The 15,485-nt window shown below is 40.9% G+C and overlaps 1 protein-coding gene across 3 annotated transcripts in view; it reads left to right on the top strand.

Annotated features, from left to right (window-relative positions):
• The first annotated feature begins 2,381 nt into the window (after positions 1 to 2,381).
• The window catches only part of CLNS1A (chloride nucleotide-sensitive channel 1A), a 33,580-nt gene continuing 20,476 nt past the window's right edge, over positions 2,382 to 15,485 (top strand). Inside the window, exon 1 of one of the 3 annotated variants that reach the window (XM_023736587.1) lies at positions 2,382 to 2,580. In XM_023736587.1, the coding sequence (XP_023592355.1) occupies positions 2,441 to 2,580 (140 nt within the window). In that variant the 5' untranslated portion in view covers positions 2,382 to 2,440. Of the gene's footprint in view, positions 2,581 to 14,897; positions 15,220 to 15,485 lie in introns of those variants that run through there. The other 2 variants (XM_004381994.2, XM_023736588.1) reach the window with 2 other exon arrangements.

The following is a 15,485-nucleotide window of genomic DNA, read 5'->3' as shown; positions in this document are numbered from 1 at the left end:
CAATACTGGGAATCATGGCCTAGCCAAGTTGACACACATTTTTGGGGGACACTCAATCCATAACTGTACCCACTGAGGTTCCAGCTGTCAGCCACCATCGTCAGACTTGTGAAGAGGAAACCTAGGGAATCTTGGGTCTATCTATTCCTTGTACATACTTTCAACCAGTTCACCTACTTTCAACTCCATCTCTCACCCTCAAGGATATGGCCTTAAAAGTAGCAAGACTATGATCTAGTAACAATGCATATGTACAAAGCTTAATTCTTACTATCACCAAAAAGCAGGAATATCTTTCTAACCCTGTCTAGTTCCAAGAGGTGGTGGTTTGTAGTGAAAACCTTGGACTGTATAAAAAGGCAGGAATTTAATTTCTAGCTCAGTACTAGTAATGTAGCATTCAGTAGGTCACTTAATTTCTCTGATTCTCAGTTTCCTCATCTATAAAACGGACATAACAACAGCCACCCTCCCTACTTCACAGAATTACTCTAAGGATCAAAGAAGATAATGGGTGAAGAAGCATTTTTTAAGACTGTAAAAATGTGAGATTTATTCAGTGCCTACTGCCTGTATCACCCACAGTGATTTACATGAGAAGCAGAAGGCACAACTCTTGTTCTTTATATGCTTGGTGATATGCCTGTTTGCTCTCACAAACATTTACTTGAATGCATCTTTTGAGCCTAGCACTGTACCAGGTGCTCGAAGACCTCCTTGTTGTAGCCAAGATCCCTTTTCTTCAGTTATAAAGCATGGATAAAATGTTTTCCCATGGATAAAAACAACACTATGAAAACTAGGTCAACTTGCTATGAAATTATCAGATACTGGTGTTAGCCAATTTTCTTCCAGTGTTATTTGGGGGATTCCATTTCTGAGCAAGGTGCTGGATGTTTCACTAAGTAGCCAGCCACATCTAAACGTCCTTTGGGTAACCTTAAATTCGCCATTTCCCAAACTAAATTTGATAGCTACTCTCAAAACCTCCACCTCCTCCTGAATTCTCCATTGGAGATATGAACTAGCATCCACTCAATCACTAACTGGAAATTTAGAAATAATTTTTGAAGTACCTCTAGAATGGGTCCCCATCTCTATCCTTACTGCCACTCTCTCACTTATACTATGGCGACACATTTCTTAATACCCTCCCTGCTCAGTGTCTCCCTCCTCCAGCCCATTCTTCTCACCACCAACAAACTAATTCCAGTTTAAGAATCTAACACTTCCCTAGCTGTTTACAAGATAAAAATAAGACTCCCCACGTCGGTCCTCCAGCTTAACAATCCTATGGCATAGGTATGATCATATTGAATTTATAGGTAAGAAAAATGGAGCATAGAAAGACTCACTTGGATTCCACTAGGTCGCTCATGGCCAAACTCTTACTCTTGAATTTAATGCCTCAGGTTTCTCATATGTAAATTGGATCAATACGAACTTCTTCATAAAGTTGTCCTAAACAGAAATGAACTAATGTAGAGTGCCGTGGAGTCTATCGCGACTCACAGCGACCCTATATGGCAAAGCAGAACTGCTCGTGGGATTTCCTATGCTATAATCTTTAGGGAGCAGATCGCCAGGTCTTTTCTCCCTCAGAGCAGCTGGGGTTCAAACTGCCAAACTTTAGGTTAGCAGCGGAGCCTTAACCACTGCGCCACCAGGGCTCCTTAAATGAACTGATAATATTGGTAACGTGCCTAGAACAGTGCGTGGCACATAACACTCGTTAACTACTATGATTATTTTAAAAGTTTTTATTGCTGTAATGAAGACTGGTGGATTTTTTTTATTCTTCAGCGCCCCATCTCCTTACTGACAATAGCCACCCTGAGTTAATTACCTCTCTGTGCTCATTTGCCCACCTGCCACGTGGGGATGCGTCGCTCGTACAATATGGCAGTGTCAGGACCTAGACTGCTGTCTCGTGCATGGCTGTGTGAAGTTGAGATGTGAACAGTCCCGGGTGAGGCGGGAGACGAAAGCCCTGAACTGAGTTAGGAGACTTCTGACATCTAGATATGCGTGGTCTCTGCTCCGTGTGTGTCCTCAGACAAGGAACTACATGTCTCAGGCCTCCATTTCCTCTTTTGTGGTAAAGATATAATAATACTCCTTGCGCTTCCTCTCTCCCAGGGTTGTTGTGCCGACCTTGAAATAAGAGGGGGCAAAAGACTTCGTTACTCCAAGCCTAAGAGACTCAAATATTGCGGAGAATTGGGAGGGAGTAAGGGGAAGGAGTATCACGTGACAAACTCCGCAAGGTCTTCGGAGGCATCCGAGCGTTTTTCCTAGAATGGTTCGTCTCTATGGTTGAGGGCGCTCAAATTCCCGTCCACGCTAAGTTGTTCTTCCGGGGTGATTGCCACCGCTTCCGGAGCTGAACGCGGCGAGCTGGGTTTGCAGCCGCGTCTGCTGCCTCCAGGCCTGTATCTCGATGCTCCCTGGCGCCATGAGCTTCCTCAAAAGTTTCCCGCCACCCGGCCCGGCTGAGGGGCTCCGGCAGCAGCAGCCAGATACCGAGGCTGTGTTGGACGGGAAAGGCCTCGGCACTGGCACCCTTTACATCGCTGAGAGGTAGGGTCCCTATGCCCGAGCGTTGGCCTCTTGCGCGCTCCCTTCTTCCTCGCACGGGCGGCGCCGAGTAGCGGGAGAGAGACGCCGACCTCGGTGGCTGCTGGGAGGGGCGGTGCGTGGTCTGCATCATCTCGAGGATGCCTGTGCTGGGAGGAAGACTCGATTGTTCTTGTGTCTGCTGCTCCAGAGCATTCCTTTCTCTTTCAGACGGAATTTTTTTTCACTGTGCTTTCTATCCGCCTACATACCAGAGGTCTGGCGCGTGCGTTGCTCTTTACTCATGGGTATGGTCTCGTCTTAAGGTTTTGAGTTTCCCGGCCCTGGGTTAGTATCACCAATGTATCTGTCCTTTCCGATGAACAAGTGCAGGAGGGATTGTCCTGGGCAGGATATGTAGGTTCACAGCAGATTGTAGAGGCTTTTGAATGTCTAAAGAGTTTAGATTTTCTTCTGTAGGAGTGGGTGGGGAGAGAAGCACCCCCAACCCCAGGCTGGGGTCATAATCGAAGGAATCTGACTCACGTTTCTGGGCCCTAGAGTGGGTTTCTCCTTTCTTTGGCCATCTAGAACACTATGTACTTTTACAGTCAGATAAACATGTCTTCAGCTGAATATTTGTTTACTTTGAGCCTTGCTTTCTTTTAAGACAAATGACCCCAAAGATGTGTCAGATTCGACCCCCAGCTCCCAGAAATTTATTTTCTACTTGATTAAGTATGTGAACAGTTAAATCAGTTAGCAGAATGTTAGGAATATAACAAGGCAGTTCATGATTAATAGTTAAGTGAGTGGTACAGATAGTGCTGGGGAATGGGGAGGTTCAGAGTAGAGAAAAATCACAGTAGGGAGAGGGCAGGTTAGAGAACAAGGTCTCTTAATTTGGTTTAAATGTAGGGCCGTCAAGGGGTCTCTGAATCCCTGAAGTTACATGTAGAGTTTAACTGCATTGATTTTCTGGTTTCTGACATTAGATTGTTAAGGAGTTGAATGACTCCAAAAGACTTAAGAAGGACTTATTTATAAGGAAGGATGAACTGGAGAGAAAGTAGGATGTATATGCAGGGAGAAATAGGGAAATGTCAACCAACAGGCAAAAGTCCCAGAAACCTTCAAATACAAGGCAAATTTAGGGCTAGTAGTTGGCTTTGTTTGCAACATGCAGACCTTTAGAGAACTCAGGTAGTCTTTTCCCAGGTAGGCACAGGACTCTATATATAGACACACACTTTTATTTAAGGAACTTCTGAAATTATATTTGCTTAAACAGGTCCAGTTCCATCTTTTCCATTCTCCCTGCCACTCTTTCATCCTTTAAAAAAATAGAAAGATGGAAATCCTAGTTGCTTAGACCAACTTTGTTATTTCTTGGCCTGACCTTTACCATAAAGATGGTTATACTCTACCAGGCACCCTCCCCTCCCCCCCCCCATTTTCACAAGGTGGTATTCAAATAGAAAACTATGTTTATCATTTTTTTTCCTTTGGTAATCTGCTAAGAGGCTTGGGTTTTGTTCACTTGCATGCTTTCAAACTCAACTAGGCCCTCACTCCTTTTCATCCCTTTATTTGACTCTTGCAAATTTCTAATTTCATTGCCCATATTCTTGCCCCATATTTCCATACATATCCAACCCCTCTCCCTCTATCCCGCATCCCCTGTCCCTGCCTCTTATTTAGATGATGGACACTTATAATTCTCTCTGGCAGCTCCGCTGCTTAGTCTCTTTTACTGGTTCACCCTTAACTCCCTGACCTGTAAATGTTGGAGTGCCCTCACAGTAAAAGCCAAAGACCAGACCTGACAATTGGTTACAGGGCCATCATCATCTTACTGCCTCCCCCAACCTCCCTAACCTCATCTACTACTTTCTCCTTTATTTGCTGTGTTCCAGACACATTGACTTCCTTATTATTCCCCAAAGTTGCCATACGTGCTCCCACCAAGATCAGTTTCCAATGAACATGCTGTCGTTTTAGTACCTGTGCACTTACTCTCTGAAAAATTACCTTATATGTCCACATAACTTGTTTCTGTATTTCTTTCAGGTCTTTGCTGAAAAGCCAGCTTGTTTATCAGTGAAGTGTTTCCTTAACTACCCTGTATACATTAGCTTCCCATTCCCATCACTAAGATCCGTTTATCTCCCTTACCTTGCTTTATTTTTCTCCATAGTGCTTATGACTGTCAGACATACTACATAAAATATCCTTTACTATCAGAATCTGTTGGGTTCTTGAGCAGTTGACTGAAAAGTGTTTTTTTTTTTCCCTTTGAATTCACATCCAGACTAGCTCAGAGATGAGAATTTTCGTTAGAACTGGCTGAAATTTAATATTTTTCTGAAATATTAAAGATTGGCTTGGTAAAGAATTTTCATCAAATCAGGCTTAATTATAGCAGTTTTCTGAAAATCAATTTCTATGTGATTTTTAAAATCTGAACTACCCATGTTTAATAGGCATGTCAAACCATAGCATGACCAGAACAAAATTCCTGTTTTCCTCTCTAAAACTTGATCCCTCTTCAGTGTTCACTGTCTTCTTTCCAGTTGTTCAGATCAAAAACCTTGGAGTCATTTTTTGACTTGTTTCTTTCTTTCACGCCCACATAGCCAATCCAGAGAAAATCCTGTTGTCTCTGTCATAAAACATAGCCGGAATTTGATGGTTCCTCATTACTTTCACTGCTGGAGGAGTGAACAAGGTAAATGTGCCTTTGTGAAACTCACAGTTTAGACCAGGGGTTCTTCACCCTTGGAAATCTGTGTCTAGAATTCAGGGTATCCATGAATTTAGATGGGAAAAAATTAACATGTTTATCTTTGGTAACCTGTAACCAGTATAACATTTCTTTCAATTATAAATGTAGGCAGCAAGCCACAGCAGTATTAGCAGTTATTTGTGACTTTGTCAACAGTAGGAACCACAGTCATATTTGTATCAAATTAGAGTTGTTGTGGATACCTGGAAATAATGCTTGTGTTCATCATTGCTTTGAAAATATGGTCATTATTAGACCTGATACTAGATCTTGTTATTTAATGCAGTAACAAAGAAACACATTTATAACTATATGACAGATTTGTTTTTATAGCAGTATTTTGATAATAGTGTTTCAATATAATTGATTTCCTTTGTAATTCTATGTGTTTTATGCACTTAAAAAACATTGTTCTGAGGAGGGATCCATAGGCTTTATCAGACTGCCAAAGAGTCTGTATTAGTTTTCTATTGCTGCTGTAAGAAATTACTATAAATTTAGCTTAAAACAATACAAAGTTATTATCTCAGTTTGTAGATCAGAAGTCTAGCACAGCATGGTTAGTCTCAGATGCCTAAAGTCAAGGTATCAACCAGACTGGGTGCTTATCTGGATGCTCAGGAGTTAAAATCCACCTCCAAATTCATCAGGTTCTTGCAGAATTCACTTCCTTGCAGTTGTAGAACTGAAGCCCCTGTTTCCTTCACATGTGTTCCCTTTCATCTGTCCCTCGTATCTCTTCTCCTTCTCCTGTATATTTGTTGTTTACAGCCAGAGAAGTTCTGTGATTTTAAGAGTTCATGTGATTACATTGGGCCCACCCAGATAATCCAGGATAATCTCCCTATTTTAATGTCAACTGATTAGTCACTTTAAATGCATCTGCAGGGTCTTTTTTGACATGTAATGTAACATATTCACAGGCTTGACACCAGGAAATAAAGGTCATGGAAGCCAAAATTCTACCTACCACACAGTCCAGGGCACAAAAAATGTCAAGAACCCCTGGTTTAGAGGGAAATTAAGGCATTGAGTGGCCAGCCACTGAGTTAGAAAATATGGGAAGAAAAGCAAATTTGGGATGAGGGACAGATAATGAGTTTGGTTTGGATGTATGTGGAGGAGTAGTTGAATGTATATGTGTGTGTATCTTGGGAGAGTGGTATTAGAGACACAGATTTGGAAATCATTAGTGTAAGTGCTGATGTATACTCATGGAATAGATACCTTAGAAGAGAAGGGGGCCAAGGATAGAACCTTAGGGAACACATATATTAAGAGGTGGATCATGGAAGAAGAAACTTGAAGAAAGAAAAGAGGAAGGAGCAATAAAATATAATAAGATCTGAAAAGCATCTGTTGGGTATTGACAAGGAGATCTTTGGTGATCTTGGGGAGAGCAGTTTCTTTTACGTGATGGAGGGTGAGCACAGATCTATTCCTAGCCTCTATGCAGTTCCTGTTTGTCTATGGCATCTCTGTATATTGACTCTTTTTTCTATAATATACCTCCTTTTTTTGGAAGGTCTTACGCTTTTCTTTGAAAAATTCCAGACCTGAAGAAAATTTGCACGTTATTAATTCTCATATATGCTTCTCAAAGAAGTTGTTAGCATTTGCTACATTTATTCCTCTCTGTTTGTTTTTCTGAGCTTTTTGAGAATTTGTTGCTATTTTGTCACTTCACCTGTAAATACTTCACTATACATCATCTAAGAACAAGGACATTCTCCTGTATAACCACAAACAAAAATCACACCCAGGAAGTATAATTCGTGTTTTTTGTTTTTTTTTTTAAAAAAAGTTATGTTAACTCTTCACTAACGAATATCTTCTTTAAAAAAAATTTTTTTTTTTTTTAAATATTGTAAAAATGGTGTGAGTACAGTGTCTGACCTCTAACTTCACAAGGGGGAAGGAGAATCAAGATCAACAGCCCAGGACTGATTCCTATGAGGCAGAGGTCAGACATGCCTCCTGTCTCTGCCATCTTTACCGGCTCTGACACCAGCCATCCCTCCCATGGCACTCTACTTCTCTGCTGAGTTCGATAATTCATTGCCGTGGCCGCACAGAACTCACAGACCATACTCACGATTATGGGAAGTAACAGATTACAGTTAAGGTTCATAAATGCTCAGGGTACAGTTTTTCCACCAGGACAGCCTCTTCTCAGCTGTGCTTGCAGGCATGCTTTTCTGGCCCTCAGCCTCTGCCCCGCCTCGGGCCAAGTGTTAAAAAACTCTTTTAGCTCTGCTAGCAAGTGCCCAGAGACACACAACTCCACCAGCAAGCCTCCTGCCCAAAGACACTCAGCTTTCTTGCTTCGTGGGCTGGGAAACCCACTACGCCGTCTCCTGCTGTCATTTCTCTGCCACTGCTTTTCTCTCTGTCTCCTGGTTCCAGGAGCTTTTCAGTGCAGGGATCCTGGGTCCAGAAGACACTCTGGCTCTTCTTCCTTGGTGGTGGTGGATCCTCTCCTGCCTCTGGAATGGCTCCGCTCAGGCTCAGTGAATGGCAGAACTGACCACTTCCTTTGGTGGGCCACGATTACCCTATCTGCACAGCCCTACCCAATCACTTGGGTGGGAATTATAAGACCACGGCAAGAAAGGCCACACAAAAGTGATCCATCATACCACAAATATACATACAGAAAAAGAGTATGATACATATGTGTGGTTTAAAGAATTATAATTAAACCAACACTTATGTATCCACTATCCAAGTTAAGAATAGAACATTACCAGTACCTTGGACAACTTTGTCATCCCCCTTTACTTATTGTTAGCGTCACCTCCTTAGCCTCCTTCCTTTTTGTTCTTTCCCACCTAGCATTTTCAATTCATATTAGAAACATATTAGAAACAACAAACTGGGGAGGCTTCCTGGAGGAGGTGACAAATGATGATTAACGATTATTGTTGTTAGGTGCTTTTGAGTCAGTTCCAACTCATAGCATCCCTGTGTACAACAGAATGAAACACTGCCCAGTTCTGTGCCATCCTCACAATTGATGCTATGTTTGAGCCCATTGTTGGAGCCACTATGTCAGTCTATCTCGTTGAGGGTCTTCCTCTTTTTTGCTTACGCTCTACTTTACCAAGCATGATGTCCTTCTCCAGGGACTGGTCCCTCCTGATAACATATCCAAAGTATGTGAGACAATGTCTTGCCATCTTTGCTTCTAAGGAGCATTCTGCCTGTACTTCTTTCAGGACAGATTTGTTTGTTCTTTTGGCAGTCCATGGAATATTCAGTATTCTTCACCAACACCATAGTTTAAAGTGTCAATACTTCTTTGGTCTTCCTTATTCATTATCCAGCTTTTGCATGCATATGAGACGATTGAAAATACCATGGCTTAGGTCAGGTGCACCTTAGTCCTCAAAGTGACATCTTTGCTTTTTAGCACTTTTTTTTTTTTTAATGTGCTTTAAGTGAAAGTTTACAATTCAAATTAGTCTCTCATACAAAAATTTATACATACATTGTTATGTGACCCTTGTTGTTCTCCCTATACTGTGACAGCACACTCTTCCTTTCCACCCCAGATTTCCTGTGTCCATTCAACCAGCTCCTGACCCTCTCTGCCTTCTTATCTTGCCTCTGGATAGGAGCTGCCCATTTAGTCTCATGTATCTACTTGAGCTAAGAGGCATACTCTTCACGAGTATCATTTTATGTCCCATAGTCCAGTCTAATCTTTGTCCAAAGGATTGGCCTCGGGAATGGTTTTAGTTTTGGGCTAACAGAGAGTCTGGGTGCCATGTCTTCCAGGGTCCCTCCAGTCTCAATCAAACCGTTTAGTCTGATCTTTTTACTAGAATTTGAGTTCTCTACCCCACTTTTTTCCTGCTCCATCAGGGACTCTCTGTTGTGTTCCCTGTCAGGGCAGTCTTTGGTGCTAGCCGGGTACCATCTAGTTCTTCTGGTCTCAGGCTGATGAAGTCTCTGGTTTATGTGGCCCTTTCTGTCTCTTGGGCTAATACTTTCCTTGTGTCTGTGGTGTTCTTCATTCTCCTTTACTCCAGGTGGGTTGGGACCAGTTGATGCATCTTAGATGGCCACTTGCTAGCTTTTAAGACCCCAGACACTGCTCACCAAAGTGGGATGCAGAACATTTTCTTAACAAACTTTGCTATGCCAGTTGACCTAGATGTCCCCTGAAACCATGGTCCCCAGACCTCTGCCCCTGCTACTCTGTCCCTTGAAGTGTTTGGTAGTGTTAAGGAAACTTCTTAGCTTTGGTTCAGTCCAGTTGTGCTGACTTCCCCTGGAGTGTGTGCTGTCTTTCCCTTCACCTAAGATAATTCTTGTCTACCATCTAGTTAGTGTACTGTTTAACACTTTTTAAAGAGGTCTTTTGTAGCAGATTTGCCCAATGCAATATGTCATTTGATTTCCTGACTGCTGCTTCTGTGGGCGTTGATTATGGATCCAAGTAAAATGAAATCATTCACAACCTCAGTATTTTCTCCATTTATGATGATGTTACTTATTGGTCCAGCTGTGAAGATTTTAGTTTTCTTTATGTTGAGGTGCAATCTATACTGAAGACTGTAGTCTTTGATCTTCTTCAGTAAGTGCTTCAAGTCCTTTTCACTTTCAACAAGCAAGGTTGTTAATGAGTGTTTCTCCAATCTTGATGCCTTGTTCTTCATATAGTCCAGCTTCTCAGATTATTTGCTCAGCATACAGATTGAATAAGTATAGTGAAAGGATACAACCCCGACACACACCTTTCCTGACTTTAAACCACCCAGCATCCCCTTATTCTGTTTGATCAGCTGCCTCTTGGTCTATGTACAGGTTCCTCTTGAGCACAGTTAAGTGTTCTGGGATTCCCATTCTTCGCAGTGTCATCCATAATTTGTTTTGATCCACATGGTTGAACGCCTTTGCATAGTCAGTAAAATACAGGTAAACATCTTTCTGGTACTCTCTGCTTTCAGCCAAGATCCACTTGACATCAGCAATGATATCCCTGGTTCCACGTCCTCTTCTGAATCCTGCTTGTACTTAGGGCAGTTTCCTGTCGTTGTACTGCTGCCACTGCTTTTGAAAGATCTCCATCAAAATTTTACTTGTGTGTGATACTGATGTTGTTTGATAATTTCCACATCCTGTTGGATCACCTTTCTTTTTTTTTTTTTTTTTTGTCTTAAAATGGGTTTGCTTTATTTTTATACTTGATAAATTCCCAGAATTCAGATGGAATGGGTCCTGTTGCTGGTCTTAATATTGTGAGTTACAGAGATACTATGCAGAGAAGCTAGGCATGTATTAAAGCCTTGATTCATATCTTTTAAAGGAACATTAGTATGTCATGCTGGAGAAGTTTTGGATCACCTTTCTTTGGAATAGGCATAAACATGGATCTCTTCCAGTCGGTTGGCCAGGTAACTGTCTTCCACATTTCTTGACAAAGATGAGTGAGCACCTCCAGCACTGCATCCATTTGTTGAAACATCTCAACTGGTACTCCGTCAATTCCTGGACCCTTGTTTTTCACCAGTGCTTTCAGTGCAGGTTGGACTTCCTCTTTCAGTACCATTGGTTGTTGAGCATATGCTAAATGGTTGACCGTCAACCAGTTCTTTTTGGTACAGTGACTCTGTGTATTCCTTCCATCTTTTTTTTTTTTTTAATTGTGCGTTAGGTGAAACTTTCTCATTAAACAATTTATACACAAACTGTTTTGTGACATTGGTTGCAATCCCTGCAGTGTGTCAACACCCACAATGTGTCAACACTGTCTTTCCACACTCTGACTCCTCATTTCCGTCCGTCTGTGTTTCCTGTCCCTTCTTGCCTTCCTGTCATTGCTTTTGGGCAGATGTGGCCCTTTTGGTCTCATATACATGATTAAACTAAGAAGCACATTCCTCACGTGTGTTGTTTTTTAATAGAAAGGTGAACTTTGAGAGCGGCTTCAGTTCTGAGTTAAAAGGGTGTCCGGGAGCTTCCATTTTCTTTTGATGCTTCTTATTTTGTTCAGTATTTTGCCCATAGAATCCTTCAATATTGCAACCCAAGGCTTGAAGTTTTCCTCCAGTTCTCTCAGCTTGAGAAATGGTGAGCGTGTTCTTCCCTTTTGGTTTTCTAACTCCAGGTCTTTGCACCTTTCATTATAATACTTTACTTGGTCTTGTTGAGCAGCCCTTTGAAATCTTCTGTTCAGCTCTTACGTCATCATTTCTTCTGTTCACTTTAGCTACTCGACATTCAAGAGCAAGTTTCAGAGTCTCTTCTGACATCCATTCTTTCTTTCCTGTCTTTTTAATGACCTTTTGCTTTTTTCATATACGATGTCGTCCCACAGCTCATGTGGTCTTCAGTCATTAGTGTTCAGTGCCTCAAATCTATTCCTGAGATGGCCTCTAAATTCAAGTGGAATATATTCAAGGTCATATTTTGGCTCTCATGGACTTGCTGTAATTTTCTTCAGCTTCAACTTCAACTTACATGAGAGCAATTGATGGTCTGTTCTACAGTTGGCCCCTGGCCTTGTTCTAACTGATGATATTGAGCTTATCCATTGTCTCTTTCCACGGATGTAGTTTTGATTTGATTCCGTGTTTTCCATCCAGTGATGTCCGCGTGTATGGTTGCGATTTATGTTGTTGAAAAAAGGTATTTACAATGAAAAAGTTGTTAACATCGCAAAATTCTGTCATGTTATCTCCAGCGTTGTTTCTATCACCAAGGCCGTATTTTAATTACATATCCTTCATCTTTGTTTCCAACGTTTTCATTCTAATCGCCAGTAATTATCAGTGCATCTTGGTTGCAGGTTTGATCAATTTCAAACTACAGAAGCTGGTAAAAATCTTCAATTTCCTCATCTTTGGCCTTGGTGGTTGGTGTGTAAATTTGAATGATAATCATATTAACTGGTCTTTCTTGTAGGCATATGGATATTATTGTATCACTGACAGTGTTGTGTACTTCAGGATAGATCTTGAAATGTTTTTGACAATGAATGTGACACCATTCCTCTTCAGTTTGTCATTCCTGGCATAGTAGACCATATGATTGTCTAATTCAGAATGGCTAATACTAGCCCATTTTAGTTCATTAATGCCTAGGGTATCAATCTTCGTGGATTCCATTTCATTTTTGACAATTTCCAATTTTCCTAGATTCATACTTTGTACATCCACGTTCCGATTATTAAGGGATATTTGCAGCTGTTTCTTCTCATTTTGAGTCATGCCACATCAGCAAGTGAAGTTCCTGAAAGCTTGACTCCAGCTATATGATTAAGGTGGACTCTACTTGGAGGAGGCAGCTCTTCCCTGTCATATTTTGAGTGCTTCCCAACCTCAGGGGCTCATCTTCTGGCACTGTATCAGACAGTGCTCCACAGCTGTTCATAAGGTTTTCGCTGGCCATTTTTTTCAGAAGCAGACCACCAGGTCCTTTTTCCTAGTCTGTCTTAGTCTGGAAACTCTGCTGAAACCTGTCCACCGTGTGTGACCCTGCTGGTATTTGAAATGCCAGTGGCATAGCTTCCAGCATCACAGCAACATGAAATCCACCACAGTATGACAAACTGACAGATGCATGGGGGATTAACAGTTAGTCAAGTGAATAGGGGTGAGACGGGGAAATGTTCTAATTAGGTGAGAAACAGTATTGTGCATGTCAGAATGTGTGTGTTTATCTTTGTGTAAATATATGTGTATATATATAGAATATGTATATATATATATATACACATGCACGCACAGAGTCTAGCAGTTTTTGAGTCTGAGAGAATAAGGCAGAAAGAGTGGTAATAGATAATAAAGCTGGAGAGAAAGAAGAGAGCCATATTCATAAGTCTAGATTATAGCCCTTAGACTTTGGGGGAGCTATTTTAGGATTTTAAGCAAAGAGGGCCAGAGTCAGATTTGGTTTAAGTAGATAGTAGTAGGTTAAGCCCTCTCAGGCTTATTTTCAAAACTCAGATTTCATAGGAAGTTGACTTTTTATCCAAATAAGGAAGGGAACAGAGGCATGAATAATTCAGAATAGGTAAATTAAAACGGCTGTGACTTGGAAGTAATTTTTTTAAAATCTCATTCCAAAATTAATTTTAAAACAAATAATTACGCCAACCCAAATTCAAGATCTGTGTTCTCTTCCTGTCCTGTTTTTCACCTTGTGCAAGGAATAAGGGACACTCATCATACTTGTGCAAAAGCATTAAAGTTTAGCAGAAATTTTCTCTACATGTTTACTGACTTTCTAATTTTTGTCTTTCCTTTTTGTGACTCATGGTTTCTTTGGAACTGGGCATAGTTAATTATTATTTTGGCTTTGGAGAGCTTTTTTTCTAAAATACATGAAAAGGGAGTAACTAAATCTTCATTGATCAGAGTAAGTGTTGCTTTTAAAGTGTACAATTACTTCTGTCCTGTAGAGGGCACAATCCATTTCCGTGTTTAGGATTATGAGAGCTCCATAGGAAGTGCTGTGCCAAGATGGCATTTGTGTTCTGTCAGCAGTAAGGAACTACAGAGCAATTGTTACGTGCTTTTTAAAGTAAAGGCCATAATTTGATGGGCACTGATTTATTTAATGTTTAGATTTCCGTTTTTCCATATCTCATTTGAATCATTTAAGAAAGTTTTGCGGTTCTAGATACTTGGAATTATTTTTGACACCCAAATTTGGAATATTTCTTTCTGAATTGTGATAATTCCAGGGGATATTTGAGATGAGGGAAAGGCAGTTTATTTGTGTAAAATAATACAGCCGTAGTCAGGAACTTACTTGCCATACTTCTGCTTCATGAACACTATTTTCATCTACACATTAAAAGGAAGATAGTGGACAGTAGAGGAGTATACAACACAGTCTAATCACAATAATAAAAATCTTGTTTCTCTGGAACCAGTAAGGGATGAGTCATTCTGAAAAATCATTTCTAGAGCTTTTATTACTTTAAGCTCTTAAAGGTTTATCACTTTAAGCCTCTCAGGTTTCCTTTTTCTTTTTAAGTAAGCATTTTGGATGAAAATCTTTCCAAATGACAGTGCATATTTTCCTGATTTTGCTTCTTTTTAAAATGTACAAGTCAATACATTTTATTATATTTACAAAGTTGTACAACCATCACCACAGTCTAATTCTGCAGTTGCTTTTGATAATGATTTTTGATAACCTAGGGTCATGTGTTAATTGTGCTGTAAGACATTGATTTCCTCTATGGGGGCTGAGGTGTCGAATTCAACCTCCCCTTATACTGAGTGTGAATGATCTCAGGTTGCTGCACTGTTATTGTTCCTGCCCAAGGGAGTCCTGATTCTGCTTTTGTACTTTTTTGCTTTTGCTTGGTTAGAGATTTGGTGGCCAAGCTTGTTAGAATTGTATAGAAAATAGAATTGGGAGTGTTATTGCATTAACGTCTTTTTTTAATAACAGCTTTATTGAGGTAATTCATGTACCATACAAATCACTCATTTAAAGTGTACAATTCAGTGGTTTTTAGTGTATTCACAGAGTTGTGCAACCATCACCACAGTCAATTTTAAATATTTTCGTCACCCCAAAAAAGGAACTCCATACCCATTAGCAGTAACTCCCTGTTTTCCCCCTAAGCTTCTCCAACTCTTGTTTGTTGTTAGCTGCCGTTGGAGTCAGCCCTCAGCTCATAGGGATTCCATCCACAAGGGCATCAGACAGCTGTGACCCATAGGGTGTTTATTGCCTGTTTTCACAAGTAGATCACTAGACTTTTCTTCCTAGTCTATCTTAGTCTGGATGCTCCGCTGTAACTTGTTCAGCATCATAGCAACACACAAGCCTCCATTGATAGACAGGTGGTGGCTGAATATGAACATGAAGTGCATTATCTGGGACTCAAACCCAGGTCTCCTGCATGGAAGGTGAGAATTATACCACGGAACTACCACTGTCCTCATCCCTCCAGTCTCAGGCATCCACTATATTGCATTAACATATTTATGTGGCTTCTTCAGGATGTTTTGCTTACTTTTCTTCTGCTAAGTGGTGCAGTTCCAGATGGGTAAAATATTACCATAAAGTTAGCCAGCCCCTGCTCAAAACTTGGAGCATTGGTGGTGCAGTGGTGAAGAGCTGTGGCTGCTAAACAAAACGTCAGCGGTTTGAATGCATCAGCTTCTCCTTGGAA

Source organism: Trichechus manatus, unplaced genomic scaffold, assembly GCF_000243295.1.
Source record: "Trichechus manatus latirostris isolate Lorelei unplaced genomic scaffold, TriManLat1.0 scaffold00088, whole genome shotgun sequence".
NCBI classification, from domain to species: Eukaryota; Metazoa; Chordata; class Mammalia; order Sirenia; family Trichechidae; genus Trichechus; species Trichechus manatus.
The sequence above is the reverse complement of the archived record's forward strand: the minus strand, read 5'-3'. Positions and strand labels throughout refer to the sequence as shown.